The sequence below is a fragment of the Tubulanus polymorphus genome, chromosome 10 (assembly GCF_964204645.1).
Source record: "Tubulanus polymorphus chromosome 10, tnTubPoly1.2, whole genome shotgun sequence".
Lineage (NCBI taxonomy): Eukaryota > Metazoa > Nemertea > Palaeonemertea > Tubulaniformes > Tubulanidae > Tubulanus > Tubulanus polymorphus.
Genome location: NC_134034.1, coordinates 12,009,461 through 12,027,897, shown reverse-complemented (window position 1 = coordinate 12,027,897; position 18,437 = coordinate 12,009,461). Strand labels below are relative to the sequence as shown.

The window sequence follows — 18,437 nt, the reverse complement described above, 5'->3', positions numbered from 1 at the left end:
GTTACGCGCACTGTTAGGCGCTACAGGTCTCCGGCTCGTTACAAACATCACTTCCTGGTTTACTATACATCTTGACGCGATTGGCGCCAAGGTCGATCAACGAGTTACAATTCCAATTCCGTGTTTTAGTATACAATGCTCGGTGAATATTTGATGAAAACATTTGTTTTGAATTATTTTAAGCTGTTTATATTTACATTCATAATCTGGATATTAATCAAATGAGTGTAATTATTTTCATGTGAAGTTTTGTTGCAATTCTTGCGAAAGTTACAAAGAAAACACTGGCCCGGTGTCAAGACAGTCCATCTAAAAATGCCAATTCCGTGTTTTACTCGCAAATGCACGCTGTCTCTGGGATTTTCATCGTAATTCTAACAAAACTGAACAACATCCAACAACATCCGCGCTGGCTGGTGCTGGAGTCCATTCTATCCCAGAATTCGATGGATTCCTTTTTTTCAAAATATTGAGAATTTCATGGATATATTTTGATGGGACGACCTTTGAATTTCCATTATATCCCCCTTTCATTTCACCCAATTCTCATCGACTCAAAGTTACATTAAATAATTCTATTTTCGGAAAACAAACCGCGCGTCGCGGTTGAAAATTTTACAAGACCCTCAGTCAATTTCAATTGATTTTTGCTCTCAGGAAATCTGCATTTTTGAAAAACCCTTCACTTTCGATAATAGTTCACGTTAACTCACGTTTACGGCGTACTTCACACGTTCATTACGCTTACGTCGACACAACGCGGGCCAGCAGCAGCAACGGCAGCGGCAGCGGTAGCGGCGCGTTCAACGCTCTGGGAAAGTTTAACAGATGGGACCTGAAATTTCTAGACAGATGGACCGCATTGTCAATAACATCTCATTTTCTTGGATAAAAACGCTTTAAAACAATTACTAAAAATTTCGCGAATCTCACGGGTGCAACTGAACGGATTTATGCGCGCGCGTTAGCTGCGTTTATGGGTGTTTTTTCTTGCGGGGAACGGTGCGACGACGTGGACCCGGGCTGTCGGCTTACGACACCGTCGACTTGTCGACCTAATCGTGTACGTGATTTGTCAACGAAGTGACAGATTAGATATTTTGCGAATCGGTCGTTATGATTCGTGGCGTGTGAAAACTTATGTAGCTCCACTGTCATTTTACAAAAAAAAAATATTGCTTTATTCCAGAATTCTCTTCTTATTTTTTAGGAGAGTCTAAATACGTCGAAACTTTAGTAAAACGCAACCTCTTTCAATAATCATTTTGATAGCCTATCAACGAAATCCTAGGTTTACAGGAATATAGGCTTCACTATACACAGAACAATAATTTTATGTAGAAAAACGTGAAACCAAAATCTCTTCATATGAATCGGAGGAAATGATTCTAGAGTCATATTTAGACAGTTTTGAGCCGCGCAATTGGGACTCCCGATTCATTTGAAGGGCGAAAACCCGCCATATGCTGCTGCCACCAGCCCCACCGGTGGCATTTCAGGATTGAATCCCGAGGAATAGCTTCTAAGATGTCACACCGATCCAATCGGTTCCGCGCACGCGTGAGCCCGCGAACGTGTCCCTCGAATACCGCTAAAATTACCCGTCACGTGGCCGAACGCGTGCGCGCCACCTGTACAGTCACGTGCAGCCGTGCGCGCAACGGATATCTTATTCAATATTGATGCGTTTGTTCTACAGGTTTAATAGTGATGAGAATTGGTTGAATTATGATGGGAATATTATCGTGTTTATTGTTTAGAGAGATCGGTGTAGTTTGTTCAGCTCGCTCCTCGCAGCCGCGCCGCTTCCGTGAAATCATCTCCGGCCTCCTCTATTCATCCTCTGTTGAAAACGATAATAAATTTTCCAATGAAAAACGAGTGTAGTAATTAGCTCCGGTGCGTTACACGCACAATACCTTTCACTCAGTCTAGTCTATATCACTGTCCCCGGCTGAGTCCGTTCATGAAATATAGTCTGTACTATATTGATTTTATGGACAATTTATTTCGAATGTTTTGCGATGATAAGGCTCTCAATACCTTGTTTCACCTAATCGACCTTTTGAAAACTCAAATGAAATTTATAATCTCTTCATTTCCATAGCTGCCGGGTCTGTTATCGAAAACCCTGATATTGGATTTGTGATCCATGCGTTCTTCATATTGAGTCCATGAGTCCAGGGGCCACGAGCTTATTCTCATCAGATCCCAAAAGGGCACTACGATGTCCAAACAAGCGATATTACGCGCGCGCCCTGACACTGAAATGCAACAATTTTTGTTAACAAAATGAGAAGGGCTCTGAATGAAACTGGATGGACTTGTCGCACAATTCCCCTGGAACCGCTCCTGGAGGTAACTAATTAGAAATCAACATTTTAAACTCGAATCGGCCTCAGCGATTGTTTTCGGTAATGGAAGTTCATACCGCTGCGCTCGATGTGTGGAGGCCAATACCGGAACTCAGGCGACAACAGATTGCATACAGTTAGATAGACGCAGGTCTATAAAACGTAACAGATGGGATCAGTGGAGGAACGATTGAGATACGGATATAGAACTATAAACGACAATGGAACACTTCACGTTACAACAATCGCTATGAATTCACGTCGTCAATATTCAGTAATTGTTACAACACTTGATCTTGATACCTGAACATAAATCCATGGCTCATTCTCCTCCTGAGAGATGAATACGCGCGAATTCATTGAGGGTGCAATAACTTGACTCGGTACGGAAATTTGCTAGTCTCAGTAACTGGACCCCCGGGGGCCCTCCGTATCGTCGGTTCTATTTGACTAACTTCACGAGCCGGTTCGAGAGTTGTGAATTAAGATTTGGCTCACGAGAATGAACTACGTAATTCTAACTCATTGATGAACTAATTCTAATGACAGTTAACTCATTGAAAATGAACCAATTCTAACTGAAAGTTAACTCCTTTGAAAAAGCTACGTAACTCGGAGATTACTCATTGAAAATGAACTTATTCTAACTCATTCAAAATAAGCTAATTCTAACTCAAAGTTAGCTTATTGGAAATTTTAACTTGAACTCGCAACTTGTAGACTAACTTCAGCGGAACTCTTTTTCTTTACTGAAAATTTTATTGAACTCCGAGTTAACTCTAACTCACAACTTGCGGTATGATTTTAGCAGAAATTTGTCACGAAACTAGTCCCTGTCATCAGTAAGTCATAGGACACGTAATTTCCTCATTTATTTGTGGATAGATTCTGACGAATTTTATTGCGTGTTGATTGTTGAATCATAGACGTGTCCCAGGCGACGACGCAACATCGGAGTCGGAGCATTCCCAGCGGCCATCGCGCTGAATCAGACGACCAAACGACAATAGAAACAATGACGTCATCACAGTCTAATTAACCGGTTATAATTAAGTTAAGTGTATACTAATGTAATATTAATGGTGATGCCGTTTTTAGGTTGGCAGACGACGCACCGATGATATTCCATTGGATGGGATTGATTCCCTAGAGAATCTGACAATAGAGTGCGCCGTATCAAACGTTGTGCAAGACGCAGATGAGAAATCACGTGTTTAATTTTCTGTTTCCGTTTTCTGATTCCCTTTGTTTCTGTTTCTGGTTTTTCTTTTCTCTAACGCCCACGTGACGAAGTCTTTGGCGTATATTCGTGTATATGATACGTATAACATTTATTTTGATCATCACTTTGCGCTTGCGTAAAATATCTTATCCCCCCCCCCCCCCCAAAAAAAAAATCATCTCTGGACTATATATCCGTCCGTGCTAAAACTACACTTTTTTGAATGGTCCACGTGATTTTAGTGTCTAACGGCAAAACAAGTCATTATGAGATTTAGCGCTATATAAAGATAAATTTTATCAATATTTTTATTATCATTAAAACAAATTTCTCTCACCACTATGGCACAGTCGAAGCAATTTTAGGCAGGATAATCAATGATAATAAAGGATCGACCTGTCACCAACCGATATCTCCAGGCGTGAGACTGACTGCTGTTTCGACTATTCCAAATATTTACAACAATCAATTTCTGCCACACCGCATTTTATCGTATTGAATAAGAAGCTTTCCTCCAAACAATATTAACTGTTTACTTTCACAGGTACCTCTACGAGGAGACACGTGATGCGTCACGTGACACGTCGGCTGGTTGTTTGTAACAACAACGTGTTGTTGCGTATTGATGGTGAGATAATATTTGCAGGTCTTCGAGGCCGCTATATCGCCAAATATTGCGCCCATCTCCATAAAACTCTTTTGTCCTAATTCGTTTGTAAACCAGGAACGTCGACGGTTTGTTAGTCAACAGCCGAAACGTTTATGCGGTTTTTAGTATTCGAAACTTCATCGCCTAGAATAGTTCTATTACAGGTGTTTTAAAATATAGGCATTACATAGTGTGTCATTCTTCAATTTGAGATCTACTCTTGCTAGATTAAGAATCTGGACCCAGTTCCACAGTTGTGAGTTAGAGTTAACTCTCAGTTAAAGTTAGTTCATTTTCAGTTAAATCTTAACTCAGAACTGTGGAACTGGACCCAGTTCTCATAATTTAATTATTCCATCTATATAATCAATCTATTTAATCAGTTTATTTAATATATTAATCCAAAAAAGATTCGACCGCAGAATGCAATTGAAGACGAAGAACATTTCCTACTATATCGTAAAATATCAACACCACAAGAACATGATATTGATGTGATATTGATAAATCATTTCTTCATTTTCGATGTTGATAAACCTGTTATTCTGAATCTACTGAAATACACAAAACAATGTATGTTACCAATATTGTTTATCAGTTTTGATAACTTGCTGCTGTCGTATGTAACCTCGAATGTAACATTGTGCTTGCATCATCCCTGTGTTTTATTTATTCTTTTTTTGTTATTTTATCACCATTTGTGTCAATTTCAGGTCGGGTGCAAGCGTTGTACACGTTTTAACCGAATAAATATTGAATTGAAATCATCGACTGAAACGCTTTGTACTCATTTGTTCTTACCTCCCGAGTAGCAGGCGCTGTTTCGAAAATTTTAGGATCACCGGGATTTTAAAACGATGATTTCATCATCAGCCTTTCGCGTGGATAATAATTGGATGATAATTATATTGAAGTATCGCTTGTGAACAGACTTTATGGGCGTGTCGTGGCGCACGTCTGTCATAAGTGCGAGCACGTGCCCGCGCTGCTACACGCTACTGCGCGCCGATATCATTACACTCGCATGCCAGGGCTAGCTCCCATCTGTCCCTTCCGCTAGAATTTCACTCCAGATTAACCCGGTCCGGAGTCAATCTAAAAGTGGGATTAATCTGAAAACGGCGTATCGTGGGTCAGAGAAGAACAATCAGCTTAGTCTGGACGTATTTTAGTCCCTACTGAAGAACTGGACCGGCAAACTGAGCTTAGTCCGGTCGTGTCATAAGTCCTAAATTAGGTTAGCCAGGTTGTACGTGGCAACATGTCCCAAATTTGATGGACTAAAATCAGCTTGGCCCAGTCGTGTTTTAATATGTAATTGGACCAGAATTTTCTTAGTCTGATCTTTAGATATCATTTGACTACTTTTCAAATGATTCATTCAAAAAAATTATCACTCCAAGGTCCGATCTTATCTGAAGTCTAGGTTCACATGCCTTTTATCAGACTGTCAAACGATCCTATTCTATAAGCAGTCCCCTGATTCGCTCAAATTAAGATTTCACCCTCCAGTAAACTCAGAGTATCGCTACGATCTAATACCAGGTTTTAATCGTCGACGCGCTTTCATTTTTTTGAAAAAAAAAGATTTACGATTTTTATTCAGAAGCGCGTTCTTCAAGTGCACTCGACACTTCTCCGCTATTGTTCGCCTTTTAGTTCGTCCACCTGCTACCGAGTTGGCTCCTCCGGGCGGAGCATTCCTTCCTTAAAAACTAGATTAATTAACCGAATGCTTGTGAATTATCAGAAAACTGTTAATCGTGCGATAGACAATTAGTTTTATTCGTTTAATTCCCATTGTGTTCACAGCACATTCTGTGCTGCTAAATTTGATCAAATTTCTCTAGGAATTTTGCAGTTTTTCCATAATTTTAGTTCAAGTCAGGAACCTGATTTAAGCTGCATGAACCACTAGAGGCCCCGGTTCCACAGTCACGAGGCAGTTATACGAGTTAACATCAGTTCATTTTCAATGTTTTCAACTAAATAGAGTCAAGATTTAACTCACAACTGTGGAACTGGATCCTGACATCTTGTCTATACGGACTTATAGATTTTCTCAAGTTCATGAGACGAGGTATCGTCAATTCTCGCTCTCTAACCCTAGGTTCACTTGAATACATTTCACAATTTTGAGCATTGAAACTTTTTGTCCTTTTTCTTTACGACGCTTTACTTTACTTGATTCTATCCAACAGTGATGGCTGTGTTTTGTATGCATTTTTAGTGAATGAATAAACTAAAACAAAAAAGAAATAGATTGGTAATATATACCACCATCTCAAAACATATTCTTACTTAAAGCCAAATCCGACTATGACAATCTCTTAACCCGTGTTACTGGTATAGAGATCACATCGAGAGTTTTGTCGTGGTACAATAGGTCACGCACGCACCGCACGCAGTGGTCAAACAGCCAGTCACGAGTGCAGTTTCTACATTGTTTTCTATCAAACATAATTAGATTTCTGTGTTATACGCCTCGACGGAGGAAATCTACGCCGGGACACTGTTTAACATGCTATTAACGCTAAGACATGGCTTTATAGTTTATCATCGCACAGAAGCCCTTCTGATCCAACGGGTCAGCTTTATCATCATCACGAGCTCTCCGGAGTAGCTTTAAATGCTGTCCTCTGATGCAACGGGTCAGCAGGTTCGAATCCTTTTATTGTCTATTTTCACAAACGGTTTATAAACAAAACATGAAATAAGGTTTTCTAATTAACGAATGAACATGTACACTGCACTTCGTCGTCAGGCTATCATCAGATAAGCTACCCTGTACTTTCGATGGAATGTAGGTAAAAATCCCCAAGGTAAAAATCATCTACATGAAAGGTTTTTTTCGGAGTGCCTTTTAATGATATGCCCTATTTTATGGATGCAACCTCCCCCCTTGAATCACACTCTACATCTCATCAGGCTCTCATCATTCCACACACCAGTAGATTCGAATCCCCTTATTCCCCATTTTCCTCGGTTTTTAACAAAGATCTAACAAGGTATCTGATTCAGATATAGATGCAAACAGCTTTTCTGTAAAACTGCAATTCAACGTTATCATTAAGCTACCGTTATTGGACATATGTTCGGTAGTTTGAAAAATAGCCAAGCAGACGTTCAGTTACGTCATAATACTTCCGAAAACTATCGATCGATGGTTTACAACATGATACATATACATGCAATCATTGATAAGATTCTACACGTGTTAATCGCAGGAATAAACAAGAAATACTCGTGGTCGAATTAACGAATCTATCGCCGATACAGATAAGAGATAATCCCGATACAGATTAATTCACGTGCCATTGTTTCCGTTGAGCATGTTTTGATTTTCAAAGTAGTTCTGTATACGAATACGACTCGGACGAATGTTTAATTTTTTTTTCGTAATATTTCGATTGACCAAAGATCAAAGACAAACCGCCCGCCATTATACATTTCGAGCTAGACCTTAGTATTAGATCTTGAAAAAGGTATTGTCCTTGTTATTTATTTGGTTAGTAAATTTCGCATGCTTTTTTGATTGTAGACTTAAACTAGAGTTTATACGTCAATGGTATTAAGCAGGGCTATTGGTAAATCTCAGTCTAGGCGTATAACTCGGCTCTGAAATTGTGGAACTGCACAATTCCTTTGCTCGAAGAGGTTGTTAGCTATCGTTGTCCCTATAAGAAATAGCATTATGACTTCCCTTCAACTTATTATAATGAATAGTGCAGTGAAAGGAATACTCTTTTCATTGAATTAGAGTAAGATTGAGCAAATTTGTTCTCTGAAAAAATGTTGGCGTTAAGAGAGCGATGGCATTTCTTGAAAATTCAAATGGTTATCTAACAAATCTTCTATTCAGTAAGTTCACTATGATAAACGTTGTAAAACCGGGCTCAAGCAGCGCGTGAAGGTCACGTATCACGTTTAAACTGGACGCCTACCTACTGTCCCAATCAGGTGTCGATATAAGCGAAACACAAACGCGCGCCATGGGCTCCATTTGAGTTCGCACGCTGCATGAGAACTACATTCAATCCTTTCATAAAAGAGAAAACTTTCTAACATTTTCTCATTCTCACAATAATGTAATAACGATAATGATATTCTCTCGGGCAATTGTATACGTTTTTTTGTTTTGTTCGTTCTTTGATTCTTACTGCATTTAATTACACGATTAATGATGACTAGCAGGTGATTTCTGTATTGTTCCCGTGAATGAGAGCGCGCTCGCTGATGTCAAATGCTTTCTTCTCGGTCCACGAGACTGAATCGAAAGCCTTCTTTACATCGTTAAATGCAGATCCGCGCGCAACAGAATCGCATCGAAAGCTTTTGTCAAATCTATAATCTCAAATCACAACAATGCGACTGTTGTGTGTGAAATGGGTTTTTTGATACTTTTTATGAGGGCTGTCAAACCCGCCTCTCTCTCTCTTCTTGCGAGCGAGAGAGGGAGAAGAGAGAGTAGAGAGAGAGAGAGTGGGAGGGATAGAGTGAGTGAGCGACTGTGTGAGAATTGGCCTCCCTTCACCGCTACTGATGGGAAAAGATTCGACGCAGAAACAGTTAGCATTAAAATCTTATTACAAAAATTGATCAGAAAATATTTGCAGATTCATTAAGACTCGATAGAAAGACTCATTACTTATATAAAAACACGACAATCAGTGGCATATTGAGAGCTGGAAGTTTATTCAACGTTTCGACTATATACTAATAGCCATCTTCATCTTCAGGAATACCTATATATCGACTATAACAGTATATAGCCTAAACGTTGAATAAACCACACCAGCTCAAGGAAACATTTTCGGACTTGATCATCTTCTCGTCTTTATTGTTGGATTCTCGTTATATTATCGTCGCAACACGGATATAGTGTTTTATCAGTATTTCGTTAATGATGATGAAAAATCATTTTTTTTGCTGCATATTTTTAGATCATCTAGCGCAGATTCTATGAATCAATAGTTTCATAATTGGGCATTTATTAAACCACGGACGTAGGCTGACTAGCTTGCGGCTTCGAGCAGATACAAATATGGGAACATTTCGAGAAAATTGTCTCTTTCCAAAAAATCCTGCCCGGGGCTGGGTCCTCGCTCTAATAGCGAGGTCGAGACAATTCGAATTGGGCTCGTTGCTTGTTTAACAAAATACCAGTCATTTGTCGTTATCGGTTTCTGTATTTTTTCTATTCCGCGACGGAAAATCGCTCGACATTTTTATTATCTTTACAACAAGAATAAATCATGACGCACCGCTCAAGGCGAACGTGCAGGTGCCCGCTGCACTGGTCGCCTCCACAATAGAATAACTAGCTGGCCATCTTAGCGCAGCGAGAGAGAAAGGAGGAGAGAGGGATCGGGGTGAAAAAAAACTTGTGGGCGCCTAACTCGCTTAATGCTCGGTAGTTGGAGGCGATTGTTTTCGCTGACGGGTTTTAATTAAGACTGGTCGGCGTCCCGGTGGGAAAGTTTTCTCGTTTTAGTATAAACCCGATTGATGCGTAGGTGGACGTGTGATGGACTCTCTGTCTCTCTCTCTCTGGGCTCGAACGATGAAGCGAAGCGAAATGTTTATTATCAATCGCACAGTGTTTTTAAATCACAGTTTTCGCCGCGTATAACTAGAATATATGATACCAATGGTTTTATTCCGAACGCGGATCTGGAATCCGGAAACATTTGAAATATCAGTTTTTGAAAATGTCTGAATGTTAGGGCTTCAAATAAATATTGTTATGGTTCTAAAATGCTGACCTTCTAGTCGGAATCAGGGGAGAAAGACTACATTTCTTAGGTCACAATTTTTAGAGTCCATGGAACATGGAAAACGAAGAGTACATATCTTAATAAACGTGTTCAGATCCTCACAGGAGAATCAATAATAAGTCTGTTGATTCTAACGAATCATGAATTCAACCCAGAAACAGGTAATCTCTCATCATGACTTCTATAACGGTTCTGGATAGAAATTGTGAATGCCTAATAACGGGCGTGAAACCATGGCGATCGGCGAGTGCCCTTTCAAAAGACTATTCTCGCTCGAAATTAATCCTGACTTCAATCTTTACTTTCTTCCTTTAGTTGCATACAAAGAATTATTATTATTGAATTCATTTTAGTTTTGACGATTGTGAAATTTTAATCTCGCGTAAACATCAACGAGCGCGTCATTCCATATACTCTGAAACCAAGCCAGCGTGACCTGCGCATTCCCGGAGCAATCCGATCATAAACAAATAATATCTTACTAACAATTTGAATAACGATGTTTTGCTACAATGCGATCCCCTATTTTGATAATGTTTGACCCATCTGTCGTGCGAATATCACAAACCGAATGACCCGAGAGAGAGAAAGCCAGTTCCTTATTGGACCCTTTCTATTCATCGATGCCTTCGGATCTGTTTCTAGAATCAAGGGTAGTCAATCGTCCAAGTAATGTCACGTGTAATCAAACAACTAAAAACCAGTTAGAAAACTCTGATATCAATGAAGTTATAACCCACAATATAATGAAAAAAACTAGATGACCTGTAGAATCGGGTCGAAAGGTTGAATTCTCATTTAGTTTTTTTTTTCATTACATTTTAGGATTTTCACTTCAACCTGCAGCCAGTCTCTAAGCTCATTTCAGTTCTATAACCAATTCTAGCGACTTAAGATCAGTCTAAGCTCATTTTGGTTCTAACCAATCTAACAAATCCAACATCTAGAAACAGCACTATTGGACTTGAGTCACAACTTTGCAACCGAGCCTTGGTCTTGGTCTTAGTCACAATACTCGCTTTAAGTTGTTACGTAGATTTGTTGTAGAACAAATCTCAGAATCAAATTGCAGAATCAAATCTCAGAATCAAAAAGACCATATAGTCACAACTGGACACGGACCGCACCCGCGGGCTATTCTCATCTGCATCCGTCTCGATATTGGTTCAGAAACCCGAGAGATCTATATCCGTCTCCACACTCGACTGCCAGTGACGTTTACACGTTGGCAAAATATTTTATATTGCCACTTGAAGATAGGGATTTTATTGGCGACAATCGATCATTGTTAAAGGACGTATTTGACGCCTAAAGAATAAACGATTCATTCAGACTGGAGACTGGAGATTGTGCGGACTTTTTTTTATTTTGGTCGTCCCCTCGTTCAGTCGGCCGTTTATTGTCAGCAGATTGTGTTTGAATAAACAATAGAGCTATCAGATATCAGATTGATAACTCACTCGTCTCAAAAACCTGTTCATCGTCCCTGCGCGAATAACGACAAAAAATATTGTACGAGGAAAATTATCACGAGAATTCGTTTTTTTGAATTTGTTAAATTCGGGTTTACTTGGTACATTTCGTTCGGAAGCGGAATTGAGCTAAGACCGTGTGGACCCTATAGCGTGAGGGTTTTAACTTTGAATTGCCTTTCTAGTTAAAGGGGCAGATTTTGTGGTTTGGTATTACCTTTAACCCTGGGGCTAACTCAATGCATTATCAATTCATTTAGCCCTAGGGTTAAAGGTAATACTAGTCCGGATCAGGATCAGACGGGAACAGATAAATTCTCTCCAAGGAACGTTGGGGCAGTCGGAGTAGGGCTGGGTCCCGTTATGTTTCGAGTAGATGTTGTTATAAAAATCCTCTAAGTTGAATGTCCCGCGTGTAGACTAGAAAGAAAGGAAGCACGTTTGGAAACGCAAATTATCCAGATAAGAGTGCGGTCCTGGTATCCGAAGTGTAGTAATATGAAATCGACGGTGCAGCTCCGATGAGGATGGGTTTCTCCGTCAGGGGGTGCAGTTGGCCCATCATGAGTCGCGTTATTGACAGAAATGTGTGGTAACTTGTCAACCCTTCAAAACAAAATTGTACCTAATGTCTGCTATGTAAGTTGTCCTAACCCGAGCAGGTGCTCGTTGGTTATCTAATGGCAGACGACATTGGCGCTGAGAATCCGTGATTCAAACTGTGTTGTTCAGAATCGAATCTTCAAAACGCCTCACGCGGCGCTCAAAGATGTGGACTGTAGTGACCTAAGGGTAATTGAAATCTCAAAGTGTAGTTCAATACCGTTAGATTTAATTATACGCTATGTTCGAAATCGTACCATCATCATCTCTATGAAATAAATGCAACCGGTGAAGAGGCTGGGCGGTATCCTATAGTCACCGTATCACCTGGCCGAGGATGTGTAAACAATGGTCGGATGATGGACACTCGGTCGCGCCCGTGCGGCTAACAATAAACCCGAACTCATCTCAACTACTCTAATATCGACTGTGAGTTATAACTTGTACAATCATTAACTTGAACTACAATAGCCACGACACACACGCGGTCGAATTAGACGTATGATTGTCATTATTTGAGCATTGATTCTGCGGTTTTGTGTTGATGCGCTCCTGATGTGGTCCAATACACACAAATCGCGTAATTGAAATGTGCATTTCATTCGATTCTTCACAAAAGTTCGACCAATATTGTAGATTCTGTGGGCTATAACTCTGAACTCAGTCCCATAGTTGCGGACCTTTTTCCACGTGGGCTTAGTTTGCCACTGGACCTATGGTTCCATGTTGAAGTGTCAATTTGACTCTAGATCCAGCTACACAGTTTTGTGGGTTTGATTTTACCCAGTTCCACGTGGATCTGAACCCACCTTCGACAGTTCCACAGTTGTGCGGGTTTGTTTTGCCACTGCACCCAGTTTCACAGTTTCGTGGGTTAAATATGACTCTGAACCGTTTTTCACAGCTGTGTTAGTTTATTTGACTCGGGACCCTGTCTGTGGTTTCAGTCTCCAAACATGTTTAATTTAATTTGACTATTTGATCAATGTTCGACCTCAGCGTCCTCGCGTGCAAAATAAATCAGACTGAGTTGGGTTTTTTTTTGTCGCTCGCACATTCAACACATTAAGACCAGATGGTTGTTTGGTACCGAATAAATCATCTTTTATTCTTTTGCAAGAATTCTAAACATTAAATCTGAACCTATTTCGTTTTTGTTCGCGGCACCGGGCAACTATCCATTTCTCATTATAAACCTTCAAGTGTTATCGATATATCTCCTAAAAAAAAAACCTGGTGTCAAAATCAATTCACAAAAAAATCTGGTCCGTTATTTTTCGCGACGGTGGCGACTATTTTTATAATGAAACCGACGTGCAGATGGCCGGACTGTCCGAAAGCCTCCGGGCGGGGTCAAACGGCCGAACGAGCCGGACACGTGCCGTCTGATAATACCCCTATTCCGGAACGGTCGTTCGCGTCGCGTTACAGCATTGTCTAAACTTGTAAAGGCGAAAAATATAATCCGTTAAGGTTTCGACTCGATTGGCAGCCATTATTGTTGACAAACTGTAACGGTCATTTTCAGACCGACGCCCTATTGGTTAATTCAAACTGTTATCGATCGCATTTGGATTGTTGTGCCGCTATGGTCACCGATTCGAAACCAAGACGCTTTTTTTATTGGTTTATTTTTGTTGGTGGCACGCAGCAGATCAAAATGGCTTCGATTGTTTTTTATTGTTTCTGTTTTATAGAGAAGTGATTTTTGCCTTACCGTCCGCCCGCATTTGGAAAGCTGCGTGACCACCACCAGGTGTCCATCGGACAAAAGTCACGAGTGTCAGTCCAGAAAAAAATAGCCCGACACCGAAAAACTCATTTAAAAAGCTTTTTGAACGCGCGTCACCGAATAAACACATACAACTCAGGATTAGAATGTCGAGCCCCTGAATCAAAATAATCATCAATACAACGGATTTTCGACTGCTTAATAAAAGTTGTAAAAATTAAGAATTATTCGAAAATTCTACAATAATAATCATAATCTAGTATAATGAAAATATTCCCTCAATAGTCGAGGGAGGAGTTGAATAACAACCGGGTACGGCAGCGTGTTGATATAGAACACGTGCTCGTGCGGCCTCGGCGTCTGGCGACCAAGAATTCCTATTCGCAATTAATCCTCATGAAAGAATGATAACTTCGCAATCGTGTCTCTATAAAAAGTATACGATAAAGTGTAAAAGAACAAAAGAAGAATCTCTTGAGTTTGAGCAAGTTAGTCTATCTAGCTACAAACTACTGCTCAAGGAAACGTTTCCGACTCGTTCTCTTTTGTATTGAGAAATTCTATCCGTTTTACATCACGGAATCAGAATGTTTATCATCATATAAACATGATTCCAAACGTTGATTCCGATTGTAAATGTATGGAGTCTTCCTCTCTGTTTGAAATAACGACAACGTAACGTGTCATGTCACTTTTCCGTTCGTGTTGGTTCCTCATTACAAACTACTTTACAACACGGACTCGGAGTATTTCATCAGGATTATCACACAGAGTAAAGAGATTGTACGTAAAAAAAACTTTCCTCCCTGTTTTAGTGGAAATGTCACATCGACGATAACTTCTTCATTTTTATTGGTCCCTCGGGATAGTGTATCACTGCGCTAAAATGTCCTCTAGAAAAAAATGAAATAAGCTTGTTTCTCCTATTCGGCCGGGTCGCTTTGTAAACCGTAATGAAATTTGTAATCAGTTCATTTCTATAACTGCCGGGTCTGTTATTGTTAGCCTAATCATGATCTTGAAAAAGTAATGTACAGGGTAGATAGACGGCCGGCCGGGTCAACTTTTGAGCTCACCAGAAATGAGAAACAAGGTATCAATTTTAAGTCAATGTTTTATACCATTACGTAAAACATGGCTCAGCGTGTCTAAGGATTTATCAGTATAGGGATAACTGTGATACCCAGTCCTTTAGAATCATCCCTCGGAAAGTATACTACGCTATGTATGGTCAGGATAGACATTTATCTATAGGCAAAACCTGAAAACTTGGGCCAAACACCAATCCATTCTCGTGTTGAGCCTGTAACCAGTTAAAAGATGATGGTCCACTAAAACCTAAACAATAAAGTTGAAGAAGTCTGTGGATATATTGTATAATAATAATTATGAATCGGTTTTATTTACATTTGTACACGTGTTTATAAAATTAAATATATAGCTAGATATATATAGATATATCTGATTTGCATAATGAGTCGTTATCATCAATATTGGATTTAAATACTGCAAGTTTCGGGTTAAAATACAGACAAATATTGCATATTAGTGTCACATAAAGTGTTTTATTTCTTCTATATAAAATATATATATATGAGAGATTTCAGCCTTTTAGTCGAATGACTAAAACTATAGTCTTTTTCGTAAGTCTTATCCTTCTATGTGACTAAAAACGTAGTCCCTTTCATAGTTTTTTATCGGTGGGTATTTTGAAAATCAAATTCGCGTTTTAAAATTGACCATCGTAATTGAACATACCCAAGCAATGACCTTGAGTTTGAAACATGTTCATGTCAGCTCCGCAAGGGGGCACTGACGATTGTCCGTTAATGGGAACGTTTTTCATGTACTGCATAGCGTCCATGTCGGCACCGATCGCGTTGTTGACGTATACGTCGTTGTCATGGTAATTACCGGTCAACAATCGCCCGTTCGGATTCGGTTGTCCGGATACGAACGGCACGTGATAGTTCGTCGATGACGTCATCGACCCGGTCGGCAAATCTGCGACGAAATTATCGGCGTGTATCGGGCTGAGCGTCGACACGCCGCTAGGGGGCATCATCGGCGCGCCGGACATCACAGGCGACGCTCGTGACGTCATCAGGTTCGCGTTGGATGTCGTCATAATGTTATTAGCGACCGGTAGAGGCGCTGGTGGCGAATACGGATTGTTGTTATTGCAGATTGTGGAAGGCACGAGCGGCGGAGAGTGCATTTGCGGCCGATGATGGACGTCCTGCGGCATACCTCCGGGGAAGAACGGCGGGAACCCGAGTAATGATGAAATCCCGTTCGGATTGAACCCGGTCATCGGCTGCTGGTACATATTGCATCCGGGATACTGTTTCGCCAGTTCGTTATCCGGTAACAACGTTCGCGGATTCAGCTGCAAACACCCAGCCACCAGATTCATCGTGTTCTGCGATAGTCCTTTCGATAGTCGTTTCGCGAACGCGATCGTATCCGGTTTACGACCGGCTTTCAAAATGTCGGCCAGCGCGTCGATGTAGTTCCGCGCCAGACGGAGAGTTTCTATTTTCGATAGTTTTTGAGTTTTGCTGTAACAGGGAACGTGTTCACGTAAAACATCTAACGCGTCGTTTAAACCGTGCATTCTGTTACGTTCTCGCGTATTCGCTTTCACGCGTCGTACTTTCAACTTGAAAATTCGCTGTTTCGTCATTTTTTTCTTTTTCGGTCCGCGTTTTTTCGGTATTTTCGGTTCGTCCGGGTTGTTGTCGTCTTTTTTCTTGCGTCCGCGTTTTTTCGGCTTGTTCTCGCCGCTATCGTCCGAGTTGTCTTTAGTCTGTTCGTCGTCGTCGGCGACGTCGAGACTCTGCGCGGCCAGGAATTCGTCGTTTAAATTCTCGAGAAGCATGTCGTCCTCCAGATCGAGTAAGATGCTCGACGCGGCATCCGAGTCCGTCTCGCTTTTAATGGGCATTTTCTCGACAAACCAAAAATGAAAACCTGAAATTACACAAAAATCATAATCGTTAGAATGCACAAACATACCAAAGATCTAGATCATAGCTACAAGCATAGTGGGGTCCAGCTGCACAGTTGGTCAGTTACATTCTATATAGGTTCATGTCAAGTTTATTTGACATCTTATTTTGAAAGGAATCTTTCCCAACACTTTAAAGGCCCGCGGTCCTGTCATGAGGTTCAATGACTCAAGCTTGGCCGAAACCAAGCTCCGAACAACTTCGAGCAAGACAAACAAACGAAATGTTGGAACTGCAATTCGAAATATGAAAAACATATTTCACCTTCTAAAACAATACGTGATTGCTATGTCCTTGCGACCTTTACCATGGACTATACGGACATGAAATGTTAACGTGTATTGGCAGACGAGGTGTCGATGGTTTAAGATTGGGATTTATGACGGGAGGCGGTGTGTTTCAAATGAAGCAGCCCGCTGATTGGCCGATTAGGAAACCATCGATATAACAATGGACAGACGACCATCTTGAAGTACCGGAAGTCATTGTGCGTTGATGACCGCAGCGCGCACCTGCCACAGAATTGCCGTATTGGAAGAAAATATTTGATCGGCTTTAGTTTTGAGATTCAAAACTTCGTGACTTCTGTTAATTCAGATATATATCCAGGGAAAAACATTACCGAATTGCGTGTTATAAAGCATGAAATTCCCAATGAATTCGGGTTTTATTGAGCAAATTTGTTCTCTGAAAAACGTTGAAGGGGTTGGTAGTGTTGAAACGGACTTTGACTGTATTGTAACGCAATTTGAAACAAAAACCAAAACCACAGAACTGAACTTCTATCTAGTTCTGGGGGATTGAGCTTATTTGACTGTTGAGTTATTCGAGGGCCACCGATTAAAATCTGGGCGCATTTTCGATGGAAAACTCCGTGCTTTATCAGTGCCACATCTTGGAAGATGTTATTCGCGACCAGGTGTCCGAGATGATGTCGCCCAGATCAACACAGAACAATAAAATCTGTATTGGCGATTGTTGTGTAGTCTGTGAATGACTGAGGCATTGATTGAATCCAGTTTGAATACAGGGTTGTGGATGCGCCCCTTGGAGGTGGTGAGGTCAGTGACAAACGCGCGTGCCGACCACCAAACAATAATGCGTTCACTATTGAGAATGTTTTATTTTTCAGGCCCACAAAATGATAAGCATGTTTCCCGCGAGCTCTGTTTGTTTTTGTTTCGAAGTTAATGACTTTTTTAAATGGAAATCTTTCGACCGCAAATATTTGTGAGTGACCACTGGTGTATACATGTACTTGAAGAATCGTTCAGTTCCAGCATGGACTCTCAAACGACAAAATATTCGATTCAGAGTCCATATTTCCAGTTTATGAATTTGAGTTTCCGTGTCGAAATGACCTCATCATCTAGTCAAATACTAACTCGCAGGGTCCAGTGTTGTGTCCCCGCCGTGAGCCTTTGTCCAGATTTTGAAACATAGTTAACACAATAAGAGGCCTATTGATTGGTGGCCCTGTATCATGCTCAGTCTGGTCTTATCCCAAGCAGCCAAAGACCGTGGAAGTGTACGCGAAGTGAATCGAAGAATATTGTTTGTTCGCTTGGCCTTTCGAAGAAAAGTTATTTTGTATCGAAATATTGTTTGCGTCTTGGC

At 40.6% G+C, this 18,437-nt stretch overlaps 1 protein-coding gene across 1 annotated transcript; it reads right to left on the bottom strand.

Annotated features, from left to right (window-relative positions):
- Nucleotides 1-15,538: 15,538 nt before the first annotated feature.
- Nucleotides 15,539-16,690, bottom strand: LOC141911615 (uncharacterized). The gene has a single exon (XM_074802603.1). It carries the CDS (start codon nucleotides 16,688-16,690, stop codon nucleotides 15,539-15,541), a length of 1,152 nt encoding a protein of 383 aa, XP_074658704.1.
- Nucleotides 16,691-18,437: the final 1,747 nt, after the last annotated feature.